We start from the raw sequence: 12,394 nt of genomic DNA, 5'->3' as shown, positions 1-12,394 counted from the left end.
CGCTCCGAAATCGGAGCGGCCTTGGAGGGAACTTTTTTTCCTGCCCCCCCCCCCCCACCTTCCCCTCCCTTCCCCTATCTAACCCACCCCCCATCCCTAACTAAATCCCCCCCCCCTACGTTTGCTGCAAAAGTTACGTTTGCCTGAGGCAGGCGTAACTTGCGCACGCTGGCCGGCTGCCGGAGCACTCGACCCCGCCCCTGGACTGCCCCTAAACCGCCGCCATGCCCCCGACTACACCGCCAGACCGCCTTTTTTTTGCAAGGCCCGGGACATACGTGTGTCCCGGGGCTTGCGCGCGCAGGGGCAGATTTTCTCGGGTTACGTGCGTAGCCTTTGAAAATCTGCCTCTATGGAAGTAATTTTCAAAAGGATTTACGTGCATAAAATTGGGTTTTACACACATAAATGCATTTTATGCACGTAAATGGGCTTTTGAAAATTGCTATTTTTGCGCATGTAACTCCTTTGAAAATTTAATCCATTGGGCCAAAATTTCAAAATGTTTTACATATGTAAATGTACTTTGCGCTAGAGATGTGAATCGTGTCCTCGATCGTCTTAACGATCGATTTCGGCTGGGAGGGGGAAGGAATCGTATTGTTGCCATTTGGGGGGGGTAAAATATCGTGATAAATCGTTAAAATCGTTAAAACCCGCTAAAATCGTTAAAACCCACTAAAACCCACCCCCGACCCTTTAAATTAAATCCCCCACCCTCCCGAACCCCCCCCCAAATAACTTAAATTACCTGGTGGTCCAGCGGCGGTCCGGAACGGCAGCGGTCCGGAACGGGCTCCTGCTATTGAATCTTGTTGTCTTCAGCCGGCGCCATTTTCCAAAATGGCGCCGAAAAATGGCGGCGGCCATAGACCAACAGGATTCGACGGCAGGAGGTCCTTCCGGACCCCTGCTGGACTTTTGGCAAGTCTTGTGGGGGTCAGGAGGCCCCCCCCCCAAGCTGGCCAAAAGTTCCTGGAGGTCCAGCGGGGGTCAGGGAGCGATTTCCCGCCGCGAATCGTTTTCCGTACGGAAAATGGCGCCGGCAGGAGATCGACTGCAGGAGGTCGTTCAGCGAGGGTTCCGGCGCCTCGCTGAACGACCTCCTGCAGTCGATCTCCTGCCGGCGCCATTTTCCGTACGGAAAACGATTCGCGGCGGGAAATCGCTCCCTGACCCCCGCTGGACCTCCAGGAACTTTTGGCCAGCTTGGGGGGGGGCCTCCTGACCCCCACAAGACTTGCCAAAAGTCCAGCGGGGGTCCGGAAGGACCTCCTGCCGTCGAATCCTGTTGGTCTATGGCCGCCGCCATTTTTCGGCGCCATTTTGGAAAATGGCGCCGGCTGAAGACAACAAGATTCAATAGCAGGAGCCCGTTCCGGACCGCTGCCGTTCCGGACCGCCGCTGGACCACCAGGTAATTTAAGTTATTTGGGGGGGGTTCGGGAGGGTGGGGGATTTAATTTAAAGGGTCGGGGGTGGGTTTTAGCGGGTTTTAGTGTGCCGGCTCATGATTCTAACAATTTATAACGATAAATCGTTAGAATCTCTATTGTATTGTGTTTCATAACGGTTTAAGACGATATTAAAATTATCGGACGATAATTTTAATCGTCGTAAAACGATTCACATCCCTACTTTGCGCACATAAATGGGCTTTAGAAAATTGCTACACTATATGCTACATTTACACACATGAATCCTTTGACAATTACCTCCTATGTGTGGACATTTACACGCATAGAAGAGAGGCATTCCTGGAGAAGGGGGGCAGCATCAAGGCAGGGTTGGAACTTAACGTGCATACTTTTTGATTTTAAAAGGTATACATGTAAAATCTCTCGGCAAAACTATGTGCACCAATTAGCAGGTATGTGTGTAGTTCTGCCAGAATAATTTTCAAAGCAAATTAGATTTGCAAGTTTGCTTTGAAAATGGGTGTAACTTGGGTCATAACAGCCTGCAAATTTAGGCAAGCTGTTAAAAAATTGCCCCTTTAATTGAGGAGTAGTTAATTGCAAGGAGAACTTGAACTTCTATAGATTATTTCATTGAGGGAGCTACCTAGAGGCCTTGTTTCAGATAACAAGGGGCTGGTGATAGGCAGGGAGTCCGAAATAATGGCAACAAAGCCTTCAAATTAAGCATTCAGACATAGGCGATGTTAAGGTGGAGGAGGTGCACTTTTTCCCTGTCAGTCTCATCCAGTCAGGCAATCAAGATTAATGGGGGCTTCCCTGGTAGGAGGCTAACAAATTATTGCTGGAGTACAAATTAGAACAAGGAATTAAATAAAAAGAAAAGATAGTAAAAATAATAGACACCTAAAGTGTTCTGCTTTTGTTTTATCTTAATTCATTTAGGGCCTGATGTATTTAGGGTTTTATTATTACGAGTCTATGGTGAAAATGCTTTCCATATATATCCCTTAGTCAGGGGTATGCCTGTGGCATAACTATGGGGAGGCCTGGGGGGGGGGGGGGCCTGTGTACCCTCACCTTTGACTCAGGCCACCACCCCTAGCAGCAGGGTCATGTCCCATCTGAATCAGCTCCTTAAAGATGCAGAAATACAGGGCCTGGAGACATTGGAATCACTAGATAAATGCCAGGTAAACAACAATAATCATTCAAAAAGCGCATGGAATAATGCCAGTGTGCGTCTCCAAAGGGGTGTCAGCAAGCCGGGAGGCCAGTGTAAGACCACCTCCAAGGTGGTTGCCCGGTCTCTTCAATCATCCAAGAAAAGTGAAAGGAAAAACTAAAGTAAAGTAACTTTTTGTAACTTTTTGTTACGCAATTAAAAAATATGCTTTGTGCAAAATTAGCAAAGAGCCAATGTTCACAGAACTGTCCCCTGTAATATAACCAAATATATGCTGCAATGACATCAGCTGATGTTTCGGTCTGCCCTGCATCAGGGGGAACAAACTTATCTTAGGAGTCTCTTCGATGATGTTGAAGTGCGCTTCAACTAGATCCTTCGATCTTCATCTCCTCCTATGGAATGCGGCTTGTATCCGATCACATCTCGGACTACAATTTAAAGATGGCACCCTTCAAGGGGCCAATAGAATCACTGCCAGTCCATTGTGCCCTTCACCTCAAAGGGGGCTAACTTGAATAGGAAACACTTCTGCCCTTGTACTAGACATATAAATAATGGAGGCCATCAAAGTCTTTCTGTTTACTTTTGGTAGGTAATTATTTATTTCCCCCACCGCCTCCTCTCAGCCTCTTAAAAGTTCAGGAATGCTTGGCTTGTGTAGAAGCCCATTTATTTATTTATAGATATTTAATATTCTGCTTTTTACCGAAACAATGGTCACAAGGTGGATTACAATGAAAGCTAATTACAATCGCCATTGAATCATAGCTTACAATCATCGCAGAATTAAGGACCATTGGGGCACAGCACAAAAGAAAGAGGTGAGGTATGTATCAGCGCTTGTCTTAGGAGGCTGTTTGCTGCATTAAAGACATAAAATTGCTCTTCAGAAGCCTGAGAGATTAACCTTTGCATAAAGTAGCAGTTTAGTCACAGAGGAAGCGTGAGAAACAGTAGCCAGAGCAGCGAGAGAGAGAGCGATGCGACAGACGATGCAAAGTGTTGCCAGAAATGAAAAGGGTTTGGTAGCCACTGCCATGAAGACCGCATAAGATGGGGAAATGGATGGTGTCCAGGTAGCTGCCTGATGCTGCACAACCTGCTGACAGTTTCGGGAATATTCATGATCACTCCTCACTTGAAAATGTTATGTTCTTCTGAGATACTAATGTCATCCCAGCACGATACATTATTGGTTATCAGTAGGGCAGTCTTCCTTCTCAGGACCATGTATTACCTACTCCCCCAACTGTGCCCCTTTGCAGATTTAAATCCATAATCAAAGACTACAGCCATGTCTCCTTCTAGATCCAGGTGAGCTTTCCCTCTTGGCTCTGGTTCTTCTTCCCTCTGTCCCTGTTGGCAGAGCTCTCTCTTCTTTTAACCACTGTGACCAAAGCTAGCAGCTTTGTAATTTGCCTGAGCTCTGTCTCCTAATTATTAATACACTTTTTCCCTGGCTGCTGGCTTGATCCCAGTAATTGATTCTCTGCTGAGGATCTCAAAATTATTGTTTACCAGCTGCCTTGTGCTTCCTGTTCCGTCTACCCAATTCTTACTCAAGTTTTTCTTTCCCCTTTGAAACAGTGTTCCCTGTGGAGTTCCCAACAGAGCTCCCTCTACCTCCTGGAGTCTCTGACTGTCCTCTCTCTCCAGGCTGCATCAGCATATCTGAAGCCCCTGCTTCCTCACAGATGGGAGGAAAATGGGGGGGGGGGGGGGGGGCTGGTTACAGTGCTCACCCGTATTAACCTTGGACCTCCCACCCCCAAAAAAAAAAAACCATTCAGATCTGGCTATGCCCCTGAGGTACGCCTTCTGTGTTTTGACCTAAGCATCAGGCCGATACAGTACAGAGCGCTCTGGTGGAGCGCACTGTTAACCCGCATTTGGACGCGCGTTTTCGACGCACTAGCTTTATCCCTTATTCAGTAAGGGGTAATAGCATGTCGACAACGCGTGTCCAACCCCCCTGAGACTAATAGCGCCCACAACGTGCAAATGCACGTTGATGGCCCTATTAGTCATTCCCGCGAGATACAGTAAGTAAAATGTGCAGCCAAGCTGCACATTTAACTTTAAGAAATTAGCGCCTACCCAAAGGTAGGTGTTAATTTCTGCCGGCGCCGGGGAAGTGCACAGAAAAGCAGTAAAAACTGCTTTTCTGTGCACCCTCCGACTTAATATCATGGCGATATTAAGTCGGAGGTCCCAAAAGTTAAAAAAAAAGTTACAAATAAAAAAAAATAAATTTAAAATCAGCCCGCGGCTTGCAGGTTGAAAACCGGACGCTCAATTTTGCCGGCATCCGGTTTCCAAACCCGTGGCTGTCAGCGGGTTCGAGAACCCGGCAAAATTGAGCGTTGGCTGTTAAACCCGCTGACAGCCGCCGCTCCTGTCCAAAAAGAGGCGCTAGGGATGCGCTAGTGTCCCTAGCGCCTCTTTTTACCGCTGGCGCTAATTTAAATATTTTGTTTTACTGAATCGCGCGCACAGGACACTGCCATGTGCGCGTGCCAGGAGAGCGGGTGCTCGCCTGCAAGTTAGTAACAGGAACCCATTAGTATCCCAGCTTTTTTATAAGTAGATACATATAAAAATATTGGTCCCAATATTCAAAGAATATCCGGTTAGATAAATTAGCCAGATTCACATATCTGGCTAACTTATCTGGTATATATTGTTTAAAAACACAATCTGAATGGCTCAGCAGCAGCAGCATTCCTCCCCTTTCACCCCCTTCTCTGGCACTCCTCTTTCCTGTGCTGCTCGGACTAGAGATCTTTGTGCAGCGGCAACAACAAGAGCTGCAGAAACTTGAAATAAAATCAGCATGGGGCTGTGAGAGCCATCATGCGCCCACAAGCCCTGAGGCTGCCCCAACCCGTCTCCCACACAAGCTGGTTCACTGCAGATATCCTGAAAACCAAACTGGCTGCTGGCTCCCCAGGACAGGTTTAGGAACTATTTCCTTAGATCCTTCAGCTTTGTGCCTCCAGCTGATTGATTTTCAGACCTATAGCTCCTTCCTTCCCCCAGAGATTTCGATAACTAACTTAATCATTATGTCCCCACTACAAACCTTGCTAGAACAAACCTATAAAATGACATAATTGGACATCGTACTTTTAAATATTAAACTTTATTTTATATTAGATATATACAAATTACAAATGTGATATATAGTAACATAGTAACATAGTAATGACGGCAGAAAAGGACCAGATGGCCCATCCAGTCTGCCCAGCAAGCTTCTTATGGTAGTAACCGCCGCTCTATGCAGGATACCCTCATGTTTCTTTCAAGGGTAGTAAGAAATAATGTCACAGTGTCTGATTAATGTGTTATTGGTGATCTTTTTGGAGACAGACTGCAAAAAAGTACCTACATTTATCAATTAAAGAAATTCAGACCAAGACAGTAAACTCGCGCGGAAAACGGGCACTCAGAGTGTTGAGTGCCCGCTTTCCTAACACGCGCCCAGACACCTCTCCTGGGCACGCGATACAGTATTTAAATGAGGGGGTCGCGCTAAAAAGGAGATGCTAGGGACAATAGAGCGCCCTAGCACCTCCTTAGCAGCGGAAGCCCAGGAGAGGGTGGCTGTCAGCGGATTAGGAAAATGGACGTTTGTAAAATTGAGCGTCTGTTTTCCTAAACTGACACGCCGGCACTCTTTTTAAAATTTTTATTTTTTAACCTTTTGGTTCCTACCACTTAATATCGCCATGATATTAAGTCATAGGATGCGCAGAAAAGCAGTATATTTTGCTTTTCTGTACACTTTTTCTGAGCGTAAAATGTGCGGATCAGGCACACATTTTTTTTTCTGTATCTAGGGCGAATGACTAATAGCCTCATCAACATTCATTTGCTTGTGATGAGCGCTATTAGTTTTGGGGGGTTTGGACGTGTGTTTTGGATGTACTAAACTCCTTATTGTGTAAGGGGTAGTGGACACGCATCCAACCGTGGGTTAAACAGTAGTGATATGCAATCGTTTTTGCCAAATTGGACTATTTCAAAGAAATAGTCCAATTCCGCATGGGTTGGAGAACCCGAATCCCGAGACAGATTTTCTCCGAACTTCGGGGAAAATTCGTTGTTCGGGTTAGCGCAGGGGGGGGGGAGAGGCACCTTTATTTAAAAAAAACAAAACAAACCCACCCCAACCCTTAAATTTAGTTAATTACAACCCCCCCATCCTCCTGACCCCCCCAAAACTTGCGTAAAGTCACTGGTGTCCAGCTGGGATCCTGGGAGCAATGGCCGGTGCCATCTTAGAAAATGGCGTGGGCCATCCATTGCTCCTTCCATGTGACAGGGGCCGACCAATGGCACCAGTAGCGCCTGTCACATGGTACGGGCAAAGGGCCACGGCGCCATTTTGTTTACTGGCTGCCGACAGCACGAGAGCGGGAGATCGCTCCCGCTGGACCACCACAGATTTTAGGCAAGTTTTGGGGTTTGGAGGGTAGGGGGGTTGTAATTAAGCGTCTGTTGAAAGAAGTTGAGAATTCTGGGCATTAAATGGAGTGATGGAAAAGTGAGAGCAGATTAAATCTGAAGTGTAACCCCCTGAAGCAGATTTGCGATCGGGGTTGTGAGTGGATATTGAAGATAAGTATGTTTGACTTTCTTGCTGCGATGAATGGGTTCAAACAAGATAGATCTATATGTGACCCGGGTAGGAACCTTCATGGACTGTGACTGTTTTTAAGAAAAATAAGAAAAAATATAACAAAAGTTAAAAGTTTTTGACAAATGAATAAATAAAGTAAAAGTGGACTTGAAGGGTAATACAGCTTGTCTACATTTTCAAGCTGTACTCATGAAGGTCCTACATATATGCCTTTAATAAGTACTAAATATTTACACTGGGGAATGTTTTGGGGTATTTTGGAATCTTTGTGATTTCCTCAGATTTCTGAAAGATAAGGGCTTTTTGTTATAGATCTGTTGATCGTAATTATGATCTGGTCCAGCAAGATTCCAAGTTTGATATGAAGGGATACCACTTTAGTCAAAAGCATTGAGAGGAAGAAATTCAATTAAAATTGGAAGCATTTGTTAGAACACTTGGAGGTTTACTCTTGAAACATGGGAATATATCAACTAATAGCCTAGGGCTCTATAGCAGGGCTTCCCAAACTGTGGGTCGAGACTCCAAATGGAGCCACAAAGCCTTCAGCTGGTGTTACAAGGGCTTCAAACAGCAGCACTCTTCAGGTGCCAGCAGCATTAATAGTGGAATTCAGTGTGAGGCCTTTGAACCAACAAATGCTCACAGGCACCACCCTTGCATTAGCTTTGGTGGCTGAGTTTGCAAGGGCTGGGGGACACTTCCACTGCTCCTCTCTCATCATCCATTATTGAACCTGTTCAATGGTAGATGATGAGCAGCCTGTTCTCTCTTCCCATCAGTTATCACCTACATTTGTTGCAGGGCCCAAAGGAAATTGGGCTGACCCTTGCCAGGGGGATGTTTCAAGGGGAAGCCATTTGAAGGGAAGGATGAAATGCAGGAGGGGTTTGAAGGCTGAATCACATAGAGAGTGAGAGAGGGTGAATGACAGAAGACAGACTGGGAGATGTAAAAGAAGTGCTGAAGAACTGAGGGGAGGAAGGGAGGCTGGGGAGAGGGAGGGGGAGGGCATGGGGGATGAAAGTGAGGAGGGAGGGGATGACAGAGTATCAATTGGGGGTTATAAGAAGGGCTTGGGGTGAGAGGACCAGTTGGGGTAATACGAAAGTGGCTGGAGGGATGAGGGAGAGGATGGTTTTGGGAGGTGAGGGGCTAGGGGATGTAAAAGGGGATCAGCTGGAGGGGTGGAAGTTGAGAGGAGGTCTGCTGGAGGTGAGAAGGTTCTTTGGAGAGGGGTAGAGATTGGGAGAAAGGATTGACTGCAGAGTATGGAGATTGGGGTAGGGGGTCACCTGGAGTATGGGGAGAGTGAGTGAATTGATTGTTGGAGATGGATTGTACTTGTGCTAGTTTGTTTTGGCCGTCCTCTAGGGTCATGTGCATTTTCAAGTGCTAAAATTAGGTCACATTGGCAAATGGTTTGAGAAGCCCTGCTCTATAGGATAGACACGCTTCATCTGTTAGAAGTAAGTTTTGACAAATAGCTATTAAAACACTTTTAAGCACATAACCAATGGCCCTTGAGAAGAGCCATAGGAACAAATGGCCAGGCACACTTGGGTGGGGGGAGTCAGAACCAAGTAACACTTTACTGGTCCCTCCCATGGTGGCACCTCACTAACACAAGAAGGGATGCAAGTTGAACAGGTTTGCTTGGGTACCACTGGGTAGGGAGTCATCTGGGCTGGTTATGGCCATGCGTACTTTAGTGATCCAGTCCCTTGATAGAAGCAAGGGCCTAGGCAGTTAACAACTCTACAATTTAGTGTTTACTTGCACCATAGTAGGGATGGTCTGAGGAAGGCCATATAAAAGTTAGATGAAGGCATACAGCACAGAGTGGCCATTGTCACATGCTTTTAGTTGCAGCTTTCAAGAGTGGGATTCTGCCCAGTAACTGGCTTACTAGCTGAGGAATTAGTATGGTTCAAGTTGCAGGGTTATATCCTCCCCCCAACCCCGCCCCCTGCAGGGGGTGGAAGTATTTAAACATGCCATTATATAAAGAATGATGTTGCATTTTATGTATGCTCAAATAAAGCTGCTATGGCTGTTTTTCATCTACTGAATAAATAATTCTGTCTGCATAAGGAATAGCAGGGCTGCTGTTTTAAGAGTTACGAGAGGAGGACAGGGCGAGTCAGGCCTACAGAGAGGAGGGTATATTATGCTCTGGCCAGGGGCAGTGCTTGCAAACCAAAGAAAAGAAGAAGAGTCAGGTATCACTGAGCAACACCCTGTATAGATAACACGAAAGCATATTTCTACTGCATTCCAGAGGGAGTAGAGTCTCTGCTCCTTGTCTGGAAAAGCTGTGACTTCCATGTCCATCCTTTTATAGGGCATTAGAAGGGAATAAAGGGAGAATAATTGCCTAGTCAATCAATTATTGGCCATCCATGACACCTCAGTTGTAGGCCATCTCTCTAAATATAATTCTAAGAAAGCCGGTGCAGGTTCCCATTAAACTGGAAGCCTAGGAACCAAAGAAGGCTAATCAAGGAATACATAGAAACTGATGTTGATCTGAATATCCTGCTTTCAGGAGGAGGTTTCTTTATTCAGAAAAAAGCTGAAGGGTCTAGGTATTTCACCACATAATTTTTTGCTCATAAAATATACCCTCGGTGTTTTGTTTTTTTTTAACAATTCAGACTACACGTTTCCTCAGGTGTTGATAGACTTACATTTATTGCAGCCCTGAGGTTAGCCCAGAAAAGCCCATGTTTGCGCTTCTCCTTTGGCCACTCCAAATACGTTCTCTGTGCCATAAGAGCTTTCAGCTTGTAATATTTAGAAGGAATGAGGTACTGTGGGATGGGCTCGAGCAAAACGAGGATCAGGTTGTCAGAGCTTTCAGTAAATAGTCTGTGATGGGCAAAATAAAGCTCATAATGGCACCACTCGCTCTGGATGAAATTGGGGGACAAAACAAAGATGGATTTGTAGCTTTTCTCAATGCAGTTAATGATATTTTCAATGATACTTCTGCCTGGAACAAAGTTCCTCTCATGCTGACAGATCTGTACAGATCCATCTCCTTTTTCTAAGTTGGGTATCAGGTAACTTTTTACCCAAATTGAATCCTGCTGGCTATAGGAGATAAATGCATGATAGACCAAGTTCTTATGGATCTCTGGAGGATTTCTGTGTACAGTGTTAATCCTGTGTTTTGTTTTTGTCCACTGCCACATCATTTTTAAATACCATGGTAAGTCCAAAACTTTACACAGAGAAAGAACACTGATTACAACAACCAGAATTACAATAAAGACTACAACAAGCAATATAACGGTATTACATGATATTTCAGCCAAATGGAAATCCTTTAGCAGGGTTCCCTTAACATCATCTGGATATTCACATCTATAAGAATCTGGCCATCCAGCTATATCTTCAGCTGACTGCTTTTCCCGATAAATGAAGTCTCTTAAATTACAATCGCACTGAAATGGATTGTTTCCTGCATTAATTGCACTGACATTCTTACAGTTTTGAAGGAAGTCAGAAGATGGGGTCTGAATTGAATTCAGGTCTACATACAGAATTGCAAGGCTAGGGAAAAGACTGCAGTCAGGAAGATCAATTAGCCTGTTAGATGCAAGGTTGAGTTCTTCTAAAGCTTTTAATTTAGCTATTCTAACTGGGACGGTTGAGATTTGGTTATTGTGCAGATCAAGTGTTTTGACATTCACAGGTATGCATTTGAAAACAGACTCATCTACATCAGCTGATGACAGGTTCAGTGTAATTATACTTTCAGACCAATAACAGTCCTCTCCATCTTCATATTGCAAAGTATTTTGGCTAATGTCCAAATTCCTCAGAGACTTCATCTGAGCAGTCATGGCACTTGCTTTTGAAAGTTTGTATAATTTATTCTGCTGTAAGATAAGTGTTTCCAACAGAACTAAAGTGCCACATCCTTCAAAAATGTCATCTGTCAATTCATTATTTGAAAAGTCTAAATAGGTAAACAGGCTTGGTTTGGTAGGGCAAAGCATGTGCACCATGTTTGCATCCTTTATTGTCATGCTTGGTATCATCATTTCAGAAAAAAGAAAATACACAACATTTTGGTCAAACTCAAAGACCTTTACATGCACATGTTCTATTGTAAATGCTTTCATTAAAGTATTTGAATAGTCAAATGGGACTCTTGTAATCCAAGGCAGAAGGTTGACTTCAGACATAGTAAAATATTCAATGGAGGAGTGCCAAACAGCCTGAACTACGACAACAAGGGTCGTCCAAGGCAAACCCACATTGTTAAGAGTTAGACTGTGCACAGATGAATTATGGTTAACAACATATGAAAAAGAGCTCCAGAAATCTTCATAGCTCCATGAATAGAAAATATTGGTCAGTTCTAATATTTCTGAAGTCTTGAAAGCATCATACATAACAAACTGGGGATCCACTTCTTTCATTGGAAAAACAATATGAAGTTTTTCTGTTTTTAACATTTGCAGACTTCCTTGTTCATAATCCAAACGATCTGTTATGGTCAGGATAACGGTATGCAGCTGCAAGGTCGCCACTTCTTTAAAATCTAACTTCTGTATCTTTTCAGCACTCAGACCCAGAAACTCCAGTTGTAACATATTGCCAAACTCTTTGCAAACAGACAGGGTTTTGAAAGAATTGAAAGAGAGATCTAAATGCCGAAGACCTTCAGTAAACGTGCCAGATATATTCCATAAACTGTTGTTGGATAAATCCAAGTATTCTAAGTCCTTATTGAATTTAAGAACACCAGTGTCAAGCCAACTGATCTTATTGTTAGATACGTTTAAAACTTTTAATTTGGATAAAGAATTAAAGTCAGAGTTCAACAGGACAGATATTTCATTGTAAGATAAATCCAACACAGCTGTCAGTGAAGGAAGAGACTTCGGTACACTGGGCAAATTTCTGTGTGAGTAGTTTGCAATAAGTTCATTTTCTGCAAACAGCTGAGGATTGCTGCAAAATGTGAACCCAACAGCACAGAACAAAATGAAGATATGGATAACAGGCCCTCCCATTTTCTTTGTATACAATAGATACAGGCTCAGTGAAGAAGTTAGTGGTTGGTATCTATTATCCCTCATGTTGGCTCCTTCCAAATTCCAATCTATAAAAACAAACAAATTTATTCCA

At 44.3% G+C, this 12,394-nt stretch overlaps 1 protein-coding gene across 1 annotated transcript in view; it reads right to left on the bottom strand.

Annotated features, from left to right (window-relative positions):
* Nucleotides 1-6,235: 6,235 nt before the first annotated feature.
* LOC115084478 (toll-like receptor 1) overlaps nucleotides 6,236-12,394 on the bottom strand; it is a 41,724-nt gene continuing 35,565 nt past the window's right edge. The window contains exon 3 of the mRNA XM_029589412.1: nucleotides 6,236-12,368. Within this exon, the coding sequence (XP_029445272.1) occupies nucleotides 9,895-12,345 (2,451 nt within the window). The 5' untranslated portion in view covers nucleotides 12,346-12,368 and the 3' untranslated portion in view covers nucleotides 6,236-9,894. The remainder of the gene's footprint in view (nucleotides 12,369-12,394) is intronic.

This window comes from Rhinatrema bivittatum, chromosome 1, assembly GCF_901001135.1.
Source record: "Rhinatrema bivittatum chromosome 1, aRhiBiv1.1, whole genome shotgun sequence".
In the NCBI taxonomy this organism is placed as follows: Eukaryota; Metazoa; Chordata; class Amphibia; order Gymnophiona; family Rhinatrematidae; genus Rhinatrema; species Rhinatrema bivittatum.
Note: the sequence above shows the minus strand (reverse complement) of the source record. Positions and strands in the feature narration are given on the sequence as shown.